At 41.2% G+C, this 19,559-nt stretch overlaps 1 protein-coding gene across 6 annotated transcripts; it reads right to left on the bottom strand.

Moving 5' to 3' along the window:
• Positions 1-146: 146 nt before the first annotated feature.
• LOC106949041 (LIM and calponin homology domains-containing protein 1-like) lies at positions 147-18,772 on the bottom strand. 6 transcript variants are annotated; one of them, XM_015035011.1, is made up of 20 exons: positions 17,999-18,772; positions 15,412-15,663; positions 12,944-13,279; positions 12,516-12,821; positions 11,178-11,471; positions 10,928-10,963; positions 9,768-9,897; positions 9,524-9,681; positions 8,742-9,360; positions 7,072-7,365; positions 5,295-5,385; positions 5,179-5,204; positions 4,860-4,973; positions 3,585-3,677; positions 3,272-3,479; positions 3,081-3,180; positions 2,546-2,620; positions 2,352-2,460; positions 1,988-2,090; positions 147-1,323 (listed from the first exon to the last, which is right to left on the bottom strand). In XM_015035011.1, exons 1-20 carry the CDS (start codon positions 18,286-18,288, stop codon positions 1,298-1,300), a joined length of 3,660 nt encoding a protein of 1,219 aa, XP_014890497.1. In that variant the 5' UTR covers positions 18,289-18,772; the 3' UTR covers positions 147-1,297. The 6 variants fall into 6 exon arrangements, with proteins under 6 accessions (XP_014890497.1, XP_014890498.1, XP_014890500.1 ...); XM_015035012.1 differs by having other exon boundaries at positions 11,178-11,468; XM_015035014.1 differs by lacking the exon at positions 4,860-4,973.
• Positions 18,773-19,559: the final 787 nt, after the last annotated feature.

Genomic DNA, 19,559 nt, shown 5'->3' with positions numbered 1-19,559 from the left:
CTCAGTCAGAGGACATGAAAGCCAACAAGACAGGAAGTGAAAACTTATTTTACTGCATTAATATTAGCCTTTTCACTTCTCTACAAAATTACTGTAAAGTCACCACTTTAGGACCAATAAAATGAAGGAAAGTAGACAAAAACACACCAGATTAAATTGTTTTATTGATAAACATACACTTGTTATAAAAGACAATCGGAGCTTTGTTCCACTGAGGGCTAACATGGCTGTGAGGTGTTTACACCAAGCTGAGGCAGAGGGAAGAATAAATCTGTGGAGAGGCAGCGCTTAGACAAAATAGAAGAGGTTTCAGGACATTTTGATTCGCCAGAAAATAATTAACTTTCTGTCTCTAAGTAGACAGTGGGTTATTTGGGGAAGTAGTGGTTCTTCAGACATTATTTGCTGGTATATAACTGTACTTTGAATTAAATCACACGCACAACAGTTCTATACCAGGCATGCACCCACTCACACACATTGTGCCTAGACCCAAAGGTCAAACTGAGCATACAACACCTCACCATTGCATTCATTACATAAGGCACTGATTCAGATGCAGTCTGAGAAGAAAGTAAAGCTAAAACATCAAAAACGGGAAAATACTTATTCATCAATAACATGCAGAGCCATTTTTGCAAAATGAAATTTGAAGAACAGTTTCTGTAAGTTAAAAGGGATTGTAAAGCATTAAAATGATTAGAATGGTGTCAAAATAAAACTAAAGGCTCACTGTCCTTCTGAGAAAACACCACAATAACTTATATATGTTTTTTTCGTCATGCAAAACTGTAAACACAAAACCAAAATTATGTGTTAAAAGTTAGGAGTAAGGCATTACAATCATCAAGCTACTTTAGGTTATTCAATTTGAATCACCTTACATCACATTTGGAAATAATGGAGTCGCATCAGTCCAAAAGCAGGATTTAAGGTGTCAACATTTAATGTTCAGCTTAAGGGTTTAGCGTGTAACGAAGGAAATTTCAGGCATAGATGTACAAACCCCTAAATGTGTTTTTTTTTCCCCCCATGAATATATCAATGCCAGTCACATTAAAACAGGCGTTTACATGTGTACAGTTAAGAAGTACATCCAAAGTACGTTGTCAAGAGGTTCAGTCCAGTTTAAAAATAAAACAAAGCAAAAAGAGTCTGTTGTTTGTGCAATTCAGAGTAAAAACAGAATATTTCAGAGGTTCCAGGCTTTTCCCAAACAGCCAGACTCGTAGTTACAGAACTGGAGTTTATTCTTTCAGCTCCTCCAGTGTTGTAGTTCCAGTTATTCACGTAGTTCTTATAGAGGAGTGGGCTGACCTCTGCCTGCAAAAAAAGCAGAAGTTTTCTTTCTGTAGCAAGTGGACGAAAATTTTAAATCTGAATGGATTGAAAAACATGGCATCATGTTTTTCTAGTTGTGCCTCTAGAGGGCGCATCTGACAATTCAAGAAGTATTTCATTAAAGATAGCGTTTCACTGATAGAACAATAAAATGATAATAAAAAACTTTAAAAGAAGAGTTTGCCAAAAAATCTGAAAGTAGAAATCTATTTCTTTTCAAAACTCAATGGAGAAAAAAAAACAAGTTTACAATCCAGCTGTTGTTGAAGCAACAATTTTTATTCCAGTTATCAGCCTCGTACATTTCATCTAAACACTAGATTTTCAGAGAGGACACCTTTGTTATCAAACTTATAAGCAGGCTGTCAAATGACACTGCATTTATTCATTTTAAGTTAAATTGTTTTCTGTGATCTAACCACACATTTTAAATGATTCTTCTCTCATAGTGCGATGGCAACATTTAGTCATCTTACCAAGCACATATACAGCTACTGAATTTTATCATACTTTACAATAGTGCAAAGTATTTTCAAAGTGATTTTTTTCCTTTGAGAGCAAAAGTCAAAGTGCTGAAACCAGTGTGTGTGTGTGTGTGTGTGTGTGTGTGTGTGTGTTTCTTTGATCAATGTGAATGTTTTCCCACCTCGAGATGCGATGTAGCACTCATAACAGCTCAGCAGTCCGTTCCGAATCCTGACGTCGGTCCCTGCTGTAGCGTCACCCAGTTGCCCTTTGCATACGCCACACTGAAAAATGACATATTTTTTTATTTTTTATCTTCTTTTTAGGAGTTTTGGGTGACCAAGTCAAACATTTTTCCTGCAAGGCTAAATCCCATTTCAGTTCTAGAAGCAAAGTGTCCAGACTGCATCTGTTATCTAGTGGTAAAGGCTTTCAAGCTCTTCAAAATGTAGTTTTTAGAATCAAATTTATGCTCGATCCAATCACCCTCTCTATCCCTACCACTGTCTATTTGGACCTGCAGAGAACAGTGGTATGAAACAGACCTTAAAACACTGCATGTGGAAAAACAGGCCCAGAGTGTCAATGATCATAGCAGCTCCTCTTCCCAGAGGTTTGGAGCAGCCCGAACAAAGTCGCTTCCCACTGACGCACCTGAAACAAACACAGGAAAAAAATGGCGGGCGTGACCTGCTGACACCTGGGCGTCTTCACGTGTCGGTGTGTGAACATTATTTACCTGCTGGGAGACGGAGGCTGAGGTGCTGAAGGGGAGACGTCCTGTTTACCTGCTACAGCATCATGTGATCCTGATCTGAATTACATTTGGAAAGCAGGAAGTTTGTCACGTTCAGTCTTCAATGACTGTGAACCACCAAGTTCAGCCATCAAATACGAGCTTCTTGTATTTTCTGTGCATGTTTAGGCCTGAATGTATTTCATAGATCTTCTTTAAAGATTCCAGGATATCTGCTCTACTTTCGAGGATAATAAATGAAAGAAATCCATTAACCAGTAACATAACATTAAGGGTTATTGCTGCTAAAGATGGCTCTACAAGATATTAAATCTTAGTATGTCTACATGATAACAGTGAGGAAACTATTTACATTGTTCACTAAAAGGTTACATGTTAATTATTTTGGAACCTGGTAAAGATTATTATATTCTCATGTGTAAAAATACTGTAATAAACTCAGAGAGGGTGCACTTAATGTTTACCGTGACCAGAGGCAAATACTATTAAAATCTGCATTGATCATGTTTACATTCACCTTTTGACATTTTGCATCTGGTTGGTCTGAGGGCTGCGGTCCAGAGATGACGTCTTCCACATTTCCTGTTTCTGTGGGAGCAGTTCATCACATCCAGAATCTAGCAGAAACACACATCATAACGTCTCCCATGCAATGCGGTTCACACAAACACGAGGACGTAGTCCTGAGCATGTGTGCTTTATTCTCACCCTGGAAAAAATGAAGCTTGGACGCGTGCTGATCCTCACTTCCTGTGTGGATTTTCTGTCCGTTCTGCTGAGCAGACACGTTTCCTCTCACTGCGCCATTGTTGTTTTCTTCGGCAGAAAACGGCGCTGTGGCTATACGCTCCGGCTGCCTTTGCACTGAGGCAGAGGGACTGAGAGGGGCTACAGTCTCTTCTAAAATTCGTCTTTCCTGGAAGAATAACACAGATGGAGAACAGAATGAGGAAAATCTAGGATAAACCGGCTAAGAGGAAAATGATTTTTGCTTCCAGCGTCTCCATCCATGTGCTCCCACCTCTTCATTGTGCTTCCTCTCCTCCTCCTCCACCTCCAGCTGGGCCTTCTCCCACTCTTTCTTCAGCTTCTCTTGTTCTTTCTGGTATTGTTCCTGATGACAGACACAGTTTATGTTCAAAGACAATCATCAAAAGCGAACACTCACTCACACACACAAATGTAACACACAGACATACAGTTCTGGTTCACGTGTCATGGACATGAACGTCACGGTAAGTTTAAGCTTTCCAATATATAAACAGCTGTTTTTCTAGGATGCAGTAATGATCCAACAAGCAACATCAATGCATTTTTCAAATCAGAGCTGAACTGAAAAGATTCAACTGGTTTTCTCTAATACGTACAAGGCCCAAAAATCTCTCATCTGACACTGGCTCACTTATGGACTACAAGAACTATTCCTAAAATAATAGGAATAGCATTTTTGGCATTTCTTGACAAAAGTGGCTTTGGCAAAAAAAAAAAAAAAAAAAAAAAAAAAAAAACCCCCCCTCTTTTTTCCAAAAGATGTTTTAGGCAAAAATATAAAAAAATAGAACCACACAAAGTTAGCTTGACACAGAGAGCAGCTAGATGTGTTAACGGCTCAGGTTTGCGCAACTGTAGCGACTGACCTCAGATAATACGTAACAGGATATATATATAACTAAAAATAGAGAAAAAATAAGTCCAAAAGAACAAGAAGAAAAAAAAACAAAACAAATAACATCTTTGACAAGAAGGACCCAAACGATTCAGTGACAAAGTAGCGTTAGCTGCAATTCATATCGAGCGCATGGGAACATTAAACACGGACAAAAATAGTGACTTGTTTTATGTCGTGATTGTACGATGACGTATTGGAGCCATTGTGGATAGAAAAAAACAGGAGTAAATTTCCTCCAAAAACCTCAAATTTTCTAGAAAACCATTTGTAAATATTTGAACCCCAAAAGCTGAAAATTTGCGAAAAATAACTCAGAAATGTTGAGATTAAGCTCATACATTTTCTAGAATAAACAAGGAAATTTCTTGGCTCTAAAAGTTGAAAATATGCAATAAAAAACTTAGAAATTTAGAAATTATTCTTAGAAATGTTCCAGAAATAACTCAGAACTTTCTGAGTTTCAAAATTCAAAAATGTTTAGGTTTTGAAACTCAGGAGATGTCCAAAAGTCAAAAATTACAATCACTGCACCCTAGAGAAAAGCCCAACTAAAAGTAGAACTTGAGTTTTGACAGATCCATCCAGAACATCGTTTCTCTCCAGATATACAACCTCACGCTGCAGTACCTGTAGGAGGCGCTCCTGCTCCTGCTGCCAGCTTTCCAAGCGCTTACGCTCCTCATTGGGGTCCCAGACCCAGTGATTAACACGTTTAGCCAAGTTCAACATGGGGGTCTCAATCTGACCAGACCCGACCAACAAGCACACCAACACAAAAAAAAAACACACATGTATACGAAGCAAAAGGGACAGAAAGAGAGGAAAGGTGAGGACACAAGTCTGACTACAGCGACCACTGGAGACGAAAGGTCAGGATGGGGTCAAATCTGAGGATGGAGGAGAAACAGAAAGGAAGAGACGGAGCTGAAAATGTAGAGATACTTACAGTCACGCTGCTCTCCTCCAGCCCCTCTGTGGAAAGACGGACACGTTAAACATCCTGACTGCTGGAGGAAACAGTCCAAAGTTTTCAAGATGGCTGCCAGAGAAGAGCAGACTTACCAGAGACACTGGGAGAGTATTCTGGTAAACTGCTGGGTGACTGAACAGGCTGAGGATTCCCTTTCTCTGCTGGCGTCTCAGTGGCTCCATCCTGAGGGTTATATTTAAAATAAATAAGCAACTAAAGCCAAAAGGCTGTCTCCAAGTATCTGCCTCTATCAGAAAGTGAAGCAACAACAGTGAAAGACTAGAACAATGACAGCATATTAGGCCCATTGTACATGGAAAAAAACGAGTAAATTTCCACCAAAAAACTCAGAAATTTTAAGAATAATCTCAAAAATATTTTAGAAAAAACAAGGACATTTTTGAGTTTGTCTCATATTTTTCAGTAGAACATTTCTGAGAGTAATCTCAAAATTTCAGAGTTTTTCAACTTTTGAAACTCAAATGTCCTTCTTTTTATTGAAAACTTTTTGGTATTAATCTAAAGATTTCTGAGTTTTTTGGCAGAAATGTATTCCTCCCTTTTTTGTCCCATCTACAATGGCCCTGTCATTCTGAAACACTTCCTGACCATTGCGGTGATCTTTTCAATGTGCTATTCTTATTGAGGTCGCTGTTTTCTGTTCATGTAAATGTCTGTTAGAATATCCAAATAGAAACCAGACACCTGCTTTACATGACAAACCCTCCCAGGGAAGAAATTAAAGTGATATAACAACAGCTTTATGTTCTCAACTGTACAGTTTCTCACATGTTAACATAGTGAAGCTAAAAGCTAACTAAGAGGTGAAGGAAACAGCTGAGTCTACAGGAGGCTGGAAAGTATTCCGCCTCCGGTATTCCTTCTGTTTTTCTTTCCTTACATCATAGAATTGAAACGTTTTGTTCATTTTGACTGAACTACACATTATACCAGCTCAGAGTTTTTCAGTGCCTTGCAGAAACATTAATACCTTCTGAAACTTTAGCCTTGTTTTTCTTGATAGCACAAGCTGATACTGATCCAAACTGACTGAAAACTTTTCTTTTTTATCAAATAAATTACTATTTATTTGTTTCTTAACAGAATAATTTCTGTTGTGATGTACACTAGTACATCACATTTAAATACACTGGTAGCTTCACAAGCTTGGTCAAACATATAAAAACAGCTTTAATTTGCTCAGTCAATGCGATTAGGAGTAGAACACCCAATGGAAAATGAATAATAATAAATAATAAAAACTCAAACAAAAAAATAATAAAAACTCAAACAAAAACAAAAAGTTGACTACCTTGGTGAAAAATAAACCGCAACAAACCTTCTTACAAATGATTCAGAAAGAACAATTAGGAATTTAAAATATAATGTAAGACTAAATAATAAAACATGGTATCACTCAGAGCTCTAAGTATAGAATAAGACTGGACAGATCTGCCCTCATGGATCAGACACACTGTCATCGTTACAGATATTAATGTTTGATCTCTAATCTGAAGGTTTGAACAAATTTCCATCTGGGATTGGGCTGCACTTAGTCATTCTGGTGGTCATAAGTTCAGGGGTCATCTGTAGTGTTTGTTTTCAGTCTTGGTTACGTCTGACCAAATCATGTTCTTCTCCTTGGTTCCTGTACTCAGAATATGATGAGACGAGATATAAGTTTCTGGCCAGAACAACACAAAGTCACTTGTTGGTTTTCTCACTGTAAAATAAACCACTGACCACGATAATGCTAACTTTGACAATAAATTATGTTGCAGCTTTGTTTCTGCCTCCAACTTATTAAAACACATTCAACAAGCTACCTTGAACTGTAAAACTGTAGAAAAAGCGTGATCATAAAACTACCTCAACGTCGTCCTGGACGTCTGGGTGGAGCGGCTCCACGTGGGTCTTTGTAAGTTCTGTCACGATGGTGGTGGTGATGATGCAGTTTCGGCCTGCGATCAGGGAGCTGATGGCGGAGCCTGAAGTCAGGGCTGGTCTTTCGGTCAGTGGAGGTTCCGGCTGCTCTGCGCTGTCCTCTGGGGGATCCGGTTCCTGCGTGTGCTGGGAGGAAATGGCTGGGTTTTCCTGTAGCAGGTCCGGAAGGGAAGCGAAGTCCTCAGCCGTCTCTCCGTTCAGCCGCACCGACCCGTCCAGCTGGCAGGAAGCAGAACAGCAGTTAGAACACAGTACATCTTTGATGCAGGCTTTTAAATAAGCAGCTAATTTTATGCTAACATTATAAAAAAAACACATGTTCATTACAGGTTATTACAGATGTATTTTTTTCTTTTATGAAAGAAAAATACATCTGTAACATGGAACAGTCGCTCCCAGGTTTCAGATCTTTATTCCTGTAACTGATTGTAGAATATTTGGCCTTTTATTGGTTATACTAAAGCACATTCTTCATCATCACAGCTTCTCTAGTTAAAAGGTGTGACGATAAAAAAACATCTGTGAAATTATTCTGTTAAGAAAACAAGCTATTGGAGACAAAATGATGTCTGAATGTTATGGCTGAAAAATCACAACATAATTGATTCATATCAGTTTACATTGATAATTACTGATTAGATTTTTGTTTTAAATATCTGAAATTCTGCCAAAACTTTTCTGTTTTATTCAGTTTTCACTTCACATTATTTTATTTTTTTTTTACTTTTAAGCAGTTATGAAGCACAGTGGCAAAACCTGAAACTGCTGCCGCACAAGTTACTCAGCAGGTTGCTGAGTGAGTGAGTTAGCTGATGCCTCCAGCCTCGCTTAGCTCACTGTGAGAAGTGGAGCAGCTAAAGCCTTTCTTCTGCCTACATCTCCCAGACATATATTATTGATTTAGTGTCCAACCCTGCTGTAAATCAATCTAAACAAATATTTTTTTTAAATGTTCTGTCGTGGCGGAGTTGGTAGAGCCGTTGCCTTGCAGCAAGAAGGTTCTGGGTTTGATTCCGGTCTTTCTGCATGGAGTTTGCATGTTCTCCCTGTGCATGCATGGGTTTTCTCCGGGTACTCTGGTTTCCTCCCACAGTCCAAAAACATGTCAGGTTAATTGGCCTCTCCAAATTGCCCCTAGGTGTCAGTGTGTGTATGCATGGTTGTTTGTCTCTGTGTTGCCCTGCGACAGACTGGCGACCTGTCCAGGGTGACCCTGCCTCTCACCCAGAACGTTAGCTGGAGAGGCACCAGCAACCCTCCCAACCCCACTAAGGGACAAGGGTGTAAAGAAAATGGATGGATGTTCTGTCATCATTTAGTTGATCTAGATGCTCAGTGGGACTTGGTGAAAAATAAAATCGTCAGCTTCTTATCAAAATCAGAAAACTGATGGTCTTTAATCAAACCCCAATAACACTCAAATCGTTTTCCTAACCAATGTGTTTGTTTTTCTGTTGAGTTGTGCAGAATCAGTGTCACATTTAGGGTGAAAAAGCTATTAAAGTAATTTACTAGCTTCTCATTTTTATTTTAAAAACATATTTTCACAGTCCTGAGATCCACAGGATGAGACGACAGAAATGCAGCGCTCCTACCTGTTGGACCTCCACAAGTTTGTGTTCAGGAGAACACCTGGGCGGGCAGTAGTGCTTGGCCGCCAGCAGGGGGAGCGGTCTGGAGGGTGCAGATGGAAGGGAGGACAGTTTGTGTTTGGGTTGAGGTGCAGCAGCAGGTTCAGTGGGGGGCTGAGGGGCTCCTGGGTCAGGCTGATTCTTATGCTCATCATGGGGGTCTGTCAGATGGGAGGAGGGCTCAGGAAGCTGTTCCGACTGGAGCTGCTCACTGTGTGAGTTTGTGTCTTTGAGTTGGAGGGCATTTGGTTCCAAAGAGCTGTTGAGGTTCACACCAGACTGATGTTTTTCATGGCTGTCCTCTGTCTGTCCACAGCGTTCCTGTTCAGTGAGACCGTCTGTGTCCGGCTGGTTTGGATGCTCCAGCCTCTCTGAGTCACCGTCGCCTGACGTCTGGCTGTGCTCCTGCTCCGTCTGGTTCAGGAACTGGTTGGGTTTGTTGGTGCTTCTGGGCAGCTTCAGGCTGTCCAGTGTTGCATCACTGATGGTGAAGCGGAGGGCGTAGCGCTGTAAAACCAAAGCTGCCTCCTCTGGAGTCGCTGCCTGTCTGTATGCTTCACACAACTCAGCTTCCCTGCGTTCTCTGAAAAACAGGAACCAAGACAATTTAAAGGGGCAGTATTATGCGTTTTCCAGGCACATACTGCCATTTTATAGCACAATCATGTTCCTACTTCTTCAGTTGTCATAAAAATGCTATATATATAAAATACAACTTACAAAGTGTCTTACTGTCTTACACTTACTTCTCCTCCACAATCTCCTTGTAAGTCTTAATGCTCTTCCTCTTATTGCCGTCCACTCCGTTCCCCTTCATCCTTTTCTCTATCCTCTTCCTCTCCTCCTCCTTTTTAATCAGCTCCTGTGATGCGCTGCGGCGGCGGTTCTTCCAGCGGGCCAGGTCCTGAGACAAAAGTTCACAGCATCCATCAGTTTCAGTCTGCTGAACGCTACCTGACGGACGCCGTTTCAGGACAAGAAGAGCCTCACATCCTGCCACTGGTCCTCTTCCTCCACGAAAGCATTGTACTGCTGGTGCATGCGTTCATATCGCGACGGGCTCAGCGAAGGGACGTGTCCTGCCTCGTCCTCGTTGGCCATGTCTCCCATACTCACACTCCTGGAAATGGAAAAAAAAACTGTAAGGAACACTGTAAGGATTTTGTCTGACAAAAATCACGTGTTGATTTTTCTTGTGTTGCACACAGTTTGGAGCGATGTGTAGCGTGCGATGATAAACAATACGCAGTCCATACATAAAAAGCAGCAGGCAAAACAAAAAAATTACAGTGAACAGAAATGACTGGCAAACCCCCACCCTCCAAAAAAAACCCCAAAAAAACCCAGCAAGATATATTTGACCAAATTTACTGATTTCAACCTAATAATCAGAATCAGCTTCAGGTTCAGAAATATACAAAACATTGAGTTACAAAAAAATATATTTTTGGAAGTTTTCTATGTTTTTTCAACTGAATTAGAACTATTTTGCGCCACTGAATCCGAAAATGACATCCATTTTTCTCAATCAGGTCAGGTTTTTATACTAATGTGACTTAGAGAAATCTGATCTTCTGATTGAATTGATGACATTTTTGTGACATTATCAGTTCATATCTGTTAATATTTCTCATCATCTGATTTTTTAATTCAGCACATCAACATGACCCAAAACAGTTGAAAAACACCAGACAATTTTTTTTCTGTTGACCAGTGTGATCCATCCATCCATCGTTCAATTGTTTCTGCGTTTCCACTGACCGTAAAATTGCGCAAATTGAAATGACAGTTTTTTTTTCCATTGGCAGATTATTTCACTTACAATATAAGAAATTACTGACTTAAGACAAGCTTATGTATCTGGATGAAAAGTTCCTTGCATATTAGTTTTGTCTTATTTCAAGTGTACCAAGATATTGCACAAGAAATTAGAGGAAAATTACAACAGATCTTGAGTTTTGAATAAATGAATCAAACGTTGTGGCCCAGCGGTAGAAAAGCAGAGTAAGATGTGAACAGTCGTGAACATGGTTTCAGCACGTTTGGGTGTTGCAAACAGTCTTTGCAGTTTATTAACCAACACGTTGACATGCAGGCCATGCATATGTCATCATGCAGGACGTCAGCGAGAGCGAGTCGGTGAAACTTACTCGTTGTCTAAGAGAAAAGCAACTCGTCGGCTCACCCTATAACAGCAGCAGAGGGGAGAGTTTGAGGATAACAGGAAGGCACGTCTCAAAGAAGCAGGTATGGAAGGTGAAAATGAGACAAAGTTCAATTGTTTCTATCATTGATATGAAGACATGACGAGCCGAGCAGAGAGAGAGCAGCTGTGATGTCAGTGCTACTGTCCTGTTGGTCAAATCAGAGAAAAGATGAAAAATCAAACATCACTCTCACATCATTGGAGGAAGCTCATCCTCCAGCCAGCATGGTTTCTTTTCCCGCCTCATCTTCCCATCCTCGGTTTTCTCCTCCTCTCTCCCCGCCTCTACCTGCTCCTCCACCCTCCAGGTGTGAGTCGAGGGAGGACTGGGAGGACGTATAAGTGAGGAGGAGGAGGAAGAGGATGGTTCGATCGTATCGATAACGGCTGCGTCAGGGACCTGCCTCCCTGCCAGCCCAGGACACGCCGGACTCGACAGGGCTTTGAAAGGCGGAGCTTCAAGTTCCGCTGCCATGGCAACAAAGCTGCTGAAATAATGATCCAATGACAGAGCCAGGATTAACAGGAAACACATCGACACTGAACTGAACTACTACCACAAAAACTGCCAGCTCATCGCCTTGTAGGATAAGTTCACTCTGATTTTAAATCATTGTCTTCTGATTTGTTTTGAGCAAACTGGACCTTTCTGTGCTTTCAGCACGTAAAAACATTTGTTTGATCCTGACTAAAATACAGCAACGAAAACAATTGGAGATTGGTTCAATTTAAAAATTAGGAGGAGGATTAGGGCCACTGAAAAAAATAATCAGACTTTTCACATAATGCTGAGTTTAATCTCAAAATCCTGACTTTAATCCTGACAACAAAAATTTGAATTATGAGCGAAAAGTCAGAATTCTTAGATTATGGTTAGAATTCAGAGAGAAAAAAAGTCAAAATTCTGAAAAAAGTCAGAATTCTTTTATTTTTTTAGTGGCCATAATCCTCTTCCATACTAATACTCTTCACTGTTTTATTCTATGACTTGGACTGAATTTCCACTGAATTCGCCAGATTGGATATAATTAAATTAATTTTTTACTGAACTGAACTGAATAATTAGCATGTTTAGATTATCTTGATGTAAGAATCATTATTTTTTAAATTCATACAAATACCCAATCAGATAATCACAGACGTGTTATACCGTATTGTGAGTGGAGTGAACTTATCCTTTAGGAACAGCAGGGGTTTCATTGTGATTCAGTTCTGAAACATTAAACCCAGACAGTTTCACACCGAGCTGAAACCCAGCTGCCAAAGTCATGCCAACCAACGCCGGAGTTAGTGATCCAACAGCTGAAGAGCAGAACCATGTTAGAACTATAAAGAGCTCATAGTTTCCATTAATCCATATGATCAGAGATCAGCTATCAAGCACTCCTGCAGCAAACCAGAACCAGTCAGTTCATTCAGAAATCAGCAGGAAACCCTTCAACACTCCACACCTGCTCTGTCAGGTACTCTAGTTTGAACTGAAGTGGGTTAGAAACACACCGGCCGTGTCTTCATTCCATCTCAGGAAATACCTTCCTCCGTCCATGTCTGCTCTGAGTTTGGACGTGTTGCCTGACTGCTTTGCTGCAGTCTCTGAACTGATGTTGTGTCTGACCGACCCAGGGACCGGCAGGAACTGATTGAAGCCCTGATTTCCTCTGAAGATGGCCGCTTTCTGGAATGTCCCGCTCCTCCGAGCCACCATGTCGTCTCTGTCCAGATCAGGGATGTTCTTGTCTCTATCGGACTCATTGGGTTGGCCTTCAGTTTGGGTCGTTGCTCTGATTACTGGGCAGTGAGGCGTTTCTTCTGGGATTCTGGGCCGCTGGCTGGCCGCTCTAAAGCAGAACAGTCTGAACTGAAGTAACTAAAACACCAACGATGAAGAAGCAGGCAACACCATTCCGGTTAGCAGCTTCAGCACCCTGCTAAACACGGCAAACATCCGTTTTCAGCCCACCTGGTGCCAATGAGCACTTCCTTGTTGCTTGGAGGAACAGCATCAGTGGCAACTTCCCCTCGGCTGCTCCACCCAGACCCGGGCGGAGGCAGGAAACGCCTGAAATCTGCTGAGCCAGCTGTTTGTTTTAGGAAAGCACCTGTCCTCCTGGCCATCATGTCGTCCTTCTGAAGGTCGGGGATCCGCTCCTCTTCCTCTTCTTCGTCTTCTGCCTCTGCTCTCTGCTCGTACAGAGCAAAACGAGCGTCTATCTCGGCAGCTGTAGGGGTGGGTTCGGCCGACCAGGGTCGGTGTTCCGCAGGGGGAGGGGAGGATGCACATCCATCCATGACAACACTATAGCATACAGCAGCAGAGATGGGTGACTGACCCACAAACTGTCGCAATGATCCGCATAACACACAAAGAAACAGGTTAAGAGGAGAGCAGGAAGCAGAATAAATAATAATAAATAATAATAACATGTTCTGCTTCTCCAAATTATGGAAAACTACCTAAAAGTGGAAAAAACCCAAAACAAGTCCAAGAAATAATACATCTCCTAGAGTTGACTGTGACTCTGATAGGGATTAAATTTATGTTTGAGGTTAATAATTAAACATATTCCTTCTGGAAATATCCATGCACACATCTACCAAGCTTGGTAGAAGACTGGGAGATAATTAAAATGGTTAAGGTAGTATCTTATTATTGCGATTCAGCGGCTTGTTTAGACGACACTGGAGTTTCTTACACGGTGTTACACGACATTCTGTGACCACTGTATTTTGATCGTACAAGGCACTGTAGCATTTTAACACTATGCTACGCCAAAAAACAAAAATCAAAACAAAACAAAAAGTAAGTTTTGCGGTAATGAGGGTGCGGGTAAAATAAAGAAAAATCCGAACCAAGAATAAAAACTAAAATAAAAAGTCGAAAAAAAAAAAATAAAGAATAAAAACTAACATTTTACCACTAATATGACAACTATTATGAAAATATTGACGATCACAGAATATGACTTCTTTTTTGAAACCAGGTCTCACAATAAAACTTTTCTGTAACACGTCCCGTAGAAGTGTGAATTAGTACTCCACAAGTGAGAGCGCACATGCGCAGACGTAGGCAACAGGTTTTATTCTACGCATGAACAGGCAGACAACAAAAACAATAGTGGATAGTATATTAATGTTGTGCAGTGTTGTGCTACTTAATCTGTTCACAATCCTGTCGAATATTTTCTGGCAGGAAATCAGAAATGTTATACGAGTACGCCATTCATGGGAGACTGTAACCAACGGGTTTAGAATGCGGTGGAAGCTCAGGGTCAAAAGCGCATGCCAGTTCGACGACATGCTAAAATCACAGCGCCATATAGTGGCCTGGCATGATAACTACAGCCGACTCAACTACAGCGGTCTCGCAAACGCAGCCTAAAACATGCAGGATGCCAGCCCCCGAGCAGCAGATGAATGAAGCACTGAAGCCTCGCTAAAGTTTGGACACCCCCTGAACATTTACAGTCACATCTTTCAAATGTTTTGGGCGAGAGGTGGGGTACACCCAGTCTGTCACAGGGCACTAAGAAGAACATGTTGAGTTAAATTATTGTATTTAAAATGTTGCATAATTTTAGCCATTTAAAGCTGCAGCATGTAACTTTTATAGAAAAACCTTACTATGTGTATATGAGGCAGATAACCTGTAAAAAGATCAATCTCCTTGTGCTGCTATTGTCGTCTCAAGAAAACAACCGATCCCGCTCATAAACAATCAATTAGAGTCAGGTGGAGGATTTTAATCAATCTTGTGAACGTGCTGCTAAATGTGCTAATGGCGGAGAATCAACTTACTTAGCACTCACTAAGGCTAGTCAGACATGCTAGCAAACTAGTCTAGCATGCTAGTTAGCCTAGCATGGCTTCTCCCCATCAGGCATGGGAAGAAGCTCCATTGTAGCAGAGAGGAAGGTGGTTGTTGGAAAGGGTAAGAGTATGCACTCGGGTGTGATTGACAGCGCTAAGACCCGCCTCCTGGCTCTGATTGGTTGTTTCAATTACATCACTGGGAGGAGGCAGAGGAGCTTGATTTTTTTCATATTATCTTTCTCATATCCTACTGTCACCACATAGTGACAATTTTAACAAATACATAAAAATATATGTGTATTTTTTATAAAAGTTACATACTGCAGCTTTAATTAAGACCCATCAGGTGCCTGATTCTTCTTGTAGTTCTGCATGCGTTCGTGCAGCTTTGTTTCCTACTGAAACTACAAGCAGGTAAATGCAACGCAGAGCAATTCAGAAGTGCTTTCAAAATACATGAGATAGTAAAGGGAAATTTGTCATTAGGACCCTGAAACATGAGGCAATAACTACTGACTAACTACTCTATGAGTAAAGCAACAGAAAGGGGCCAGTGCTGCTCAGAGCAATGGAGGCTGCTCTGGGCTTGGGGCTCGTCATGTTTGGCCTTGTCCGTACCTGCGATTCCCCTCTGAAAGCCAGGAGCTCAGGTCAACGGTAGTCATTGATACCGCTGCTTTGGACTGGAGTCGTCTAATTGACTCTGGCTCCTCCCCTCCTCCCGCTGTGACTGCCTCTGTCGGCTGCTCGATCTCAGTCAGACCCCCAAAGGTCACAACCCTGCCATGACCTCGTCCAGCCTTTGCTGATCCGCTGATTCCGTAAGTTCTCTGCAGACAAGCCTGACACACGGGGGCTGGCCTATCCTCACTGTAGATGCGGTCTCACAAGTTAAGAGAAGGAAACACACACACACATACACAGAGGCACAGGAAGCAGACAGGGACAGGGCGGAGGAGAAATCATGGAAAAGAAGATCAGACTTTGAAGACAAAAGCTTGATGAGGTTGAAATGTTTAGTTAGACGGGAAGCGGTGGGTGAACAGAGGACAGAGCATGGGGTTTTCTGTTTGGATCACTTCAGCACACAAACACACTTCACATTTCTATCTCTTCCACTATTAGGTAGCCGCATTTTCCTCCTCACTGCTGCTCGGCTGGAGCACAAAACACCCCTTTATCCTGTTCCTCATGTCGCAATGAGATCAGCACAGAGACAGAAACAAGGCCGGAGCAGTGCTCTCACACACACACAGTTACGCACACACACGCCAGCCAATTCCCTGCTCCTTTTAATGCCAGTTGAACGAGAATATAGAGAAGTGGAAAGCTCCAATGACAATTAAAATGTGTTTAGAAAGTTAAAACTTCTGAATGTGTTTCTTTAATAATTACTAACTACATGTTTGGGGTGTAAACAAGACACTGCAGTGGTTATCTTGGGATGAATCATTTCTGTTGATTGATAATGACGCAGATGAACACATGTGCAATTCATTGCACAGTTGAACACATGTGCAATTCATTGCACATGTGTTCATCGCAGTGCACTGTGGTGTTGGTTTGATAGGCGTTTTCTCTGGGGGAAAAAGGAAACTGGAAAAAGTTGCAATTCTTCATCAACTGGAAGAAAAACTAAAGGTGTGAAAACGCCTTCCGTCTCACCTGACCAAATATTCTCCCTAACGTCCAATTACTCTACATGTTTACATTTGTGATGGTAGTTGGTATAAAAACTGTTTTCTCCTTCCATGTGATGGTTGTTATGGAAACCTTGCCTCTCTGCATGCTGTTTTTTTTGCTGCTGTTCTTTGAGATACGTCCCTCCCTCACCGCGTCCTCTCTGTGCGTGGGGGGAAGATGAATTTGAGTCATCGTAAAGCCTCCCCCCACAGTTTCCACTGGTTTTAAACTTTGTTTTTATTATTAGGTGAGTAGCAGTCGTCTTGCTGCCATTTCCTGATTCAAAAAGATGAGTGCACATCTATCTTACAATAAAAATAAAAAACAGCAAATCAATCATCCAACCAATGAAAAAAGTTGACACAAACTATTGGTTGGATTTTCCTAAAATGTTCAGTAAGATATTAAAGTTCAGCAACAAAAGATGAACACATTTTAAGGCTTGGCTAAGTGTGGAGAGTCTGTGTCTGTATGTAGCTAACCGATACTCTAACTCACATTCAAGACTCAAACTCACTATTAGAGCTTTCACTTTGCATTCATTTACGGAAGCATTAGCTATTTTTAAAGGTAATTTAACACACACACACACACACACACACACACACACACACACACACACACACACACGTACACGCACGCACACACACACTCGCACAGATAGATATGATGCAGTCATGTGAAAAAAAGAACACCATACAGCATTCCGGGCGAGAGGCAGGGTACACCTTGGACAGGTTGCCAGTCTGTCGCAGGACTTTAACAACTCTGCAAAGTTCAAATTATACGCTAAAAGTGGTCTTAATAAACCTTCAAACATTGCCATAGGATCTACAGCAGTTACTGTCAAGTCTTCTGGAATAATGCTCTTAGGGCAGAGGAGTCTAACCCTGAATTATTTAGATACTAAAGCAGAGGAAATATTGGGTATGAAACAAACAGAGCACTCCAGGAAAAGAAGCATTGAGGTCAAAGTGTCATGGTTTGGCTGGACCTGGACATCTCATCTTCATACGACCCACCATGAATCTCAGCAGGTATCAGAACGGAGCACCGATCCATACCAGGACATCCAGCCAGGACTTCCTGAAAAGTCCTGGACCAATCCAAGCCAACATCCTGATCTCCTTGAGAAACCCTTCAAACATCTCCCAGCTGTAAGTGAGGAGTGGGTCAGACTTTCCTCAGGCTGACGTTAGAGATGGTGGAAGGCTATAGAAGTGTCCAACAAGGGGTAAGACTATGTATTAGGGAGGTAGGTTGTCCTACATTATTTCTTATCAAACACATGAAGTGGTATCGTGTCTGGTGAGTAAAAAATAATATTTTTTACAATGGTTACCTGTGATTAATCACTTTCTTTAACTGAGACAAACAAAAGAAGGACTAAATTTTGATGCGTTTGTGAACATTTCTTTTGAAAAACTCATTGTTTTAATGGGGTGTCCTAACTTTTTCACCTAACAGTACATCCCTGACGTACAGCACTGAACTACTCTCATACAGGCAGTGTGTTTGGCACCTTGGTTCAGTCATCCTGAGCCTCTCCCACTTCTGTACATCAGACGGACTCATGGAGGAGGAAACAAAGCTCATTGGTCCGTCCCTCTGAGGGAGGGGCCTGCTTTGGCCCCGCCTACGAGCCAGGTCATCTCTCTGCTTATTTGGCATCGTCTTATCTTTTCCCTCTTCTCCCTCATCCTCCTCTTCCTTCAGGGAGGGGTTGTCTTCACGGGTTATGATGTCACAGACCGCTTCCTTCTCGCTGTAAAATCCATAGCCACAGGCGATAAGCGGGGAAACGTTATCCATCAGAGTTAAGCATATGTCAACCACTGATATATGTTACTGGACTGGACATTACGTGACTTATGTGCCACACGTGCGCCATTACTATGTATTGAGTCAGGAATATCAGTGATCGGGGAAAATAAAACAATAATGCAAAGAATGTGAAAAAGGGAAGCAATGTTTTCCTTTTAATTGTCAACACTATGCCAACTAGATCACAAGATACAAGGGAATCCCATTTTACAGGTCAGGAAAAGGTTTTAATTTTAAAAAAATATAGAGAAGTGGGAAGTAGGTGAGTTATGCAAGCTTGATTTGAACCTTAAAGTCAAGCTTTAAGGTTAAAGATATAATAACTAGTTGCTGACTAGTTATGCTAGCTTAATATGTACTGTGCAGGTTGGTGTTGTTTTGGTTCAGTTAACAGAAAAATGAGGTGACCAACACACCTACTCTCTGACAGATAATCAGGAGAAGAGGTGTTTAAATTGAGTAATCAATCAGCGCTGTATTCAGACCATCCCTTATTAATAATTGCAATGTAAACATCAAACATCAATGTAAACATTGAGCCCATTGCATAAAACTGTAATGGGCTTAATGTTTTGGGGTTTTATGTACTTTTTGTGGGGGAAATGTTTTTGTGTTTTTTGATGTCGATTCATGATACACTTGAACGTAATCTCTCCCCTGCCAGCTAGTGGAGTTGTTGTCAGTTCATTGCCATGACAACGTGTCTGCATGCAGAGTAAAGCTGACATAGGCTGAGTTTCCATTAACCACAAAACTGTGCAACTTGAAATTACCAAAAATAAAAATGGACGACAGGAAGTGGTAGGAGGATGATGGTTTGTTTTTGGTTTTTTTCAGATAATCTGCAGCCGGATCCACCAGAGCTCTCACAGCATCACACAGTTCATAAAACGTTGGTGTCATTTAAACGTGTTGAATCCATAACTATGTTCATTTGTGATTTTACTTTAACTTCTTATTTAATGGAAACACCAAAGTTGCAAAATTGTGTTTTTTAGACGTTAGCAGAATGTAGACAAAGTTCTGCACACATTTGTGATGGAAATGCAACTACAGAGACAGAGAAAAGGCAGAATGCAAGTGGTTTAAAGTTGTTTTACATCTGTTTATCTGTATTATTTTCCATCGTTGTGTGCACTGCAGCAGTTGTAATTCCTAAAAGTTCAATAAACAATAAAAAGCTGGACTAAGAGCCTTGTTTGTTTGTTGAAGGTGGCAATAGCCATTACAATCATTAAGTAGGATGAAATATTTTATAA

Source organism: Poecilia latipinna, unplaced genomic scaffold (assembly GCF_001443285.1).
Source record: "Poecilia latipinna isolate Pla-1442-1.1 unplaced genomic scaffold, P_latipinna-1.0 Scaffold321, whole genome shotgun sequence".
NCBI lineage: Eukaryota > Metazoa > Chordata > Actinopteri > Cyprinodontiformes > Poeciliidae > Poecilia > Poecilia latipinna.
This window is presented reverse-complemented; position numbering and strand designations above follow the sequence as displayed.

Bases quoted from the DNA above. Each gene is read 5' to 3' on its own strand.
- LOC106949041 (XM_015035011.1), bottom strand. From the start codon at position 18,288: ATGGATAACGTTTCCCCGCTTATCGCCTGTGGCTATGGATTTTACAGC. The intron at 12,822-12,943 runs GTGGGCTGAAAA...GTTCTGCTTTAG, and splicing joins GAAGTGCTCATTGGCACCAG to AGCGGCCAGCCAGCGGCCCA. The intron at 1,324-1,987 runs GTGGGAAAACAT...CTTTTTTTGCAG, and splicing joins GTGCTACATCGCATCTCGAG to GCAGAGGTCAGCCCACTCCT.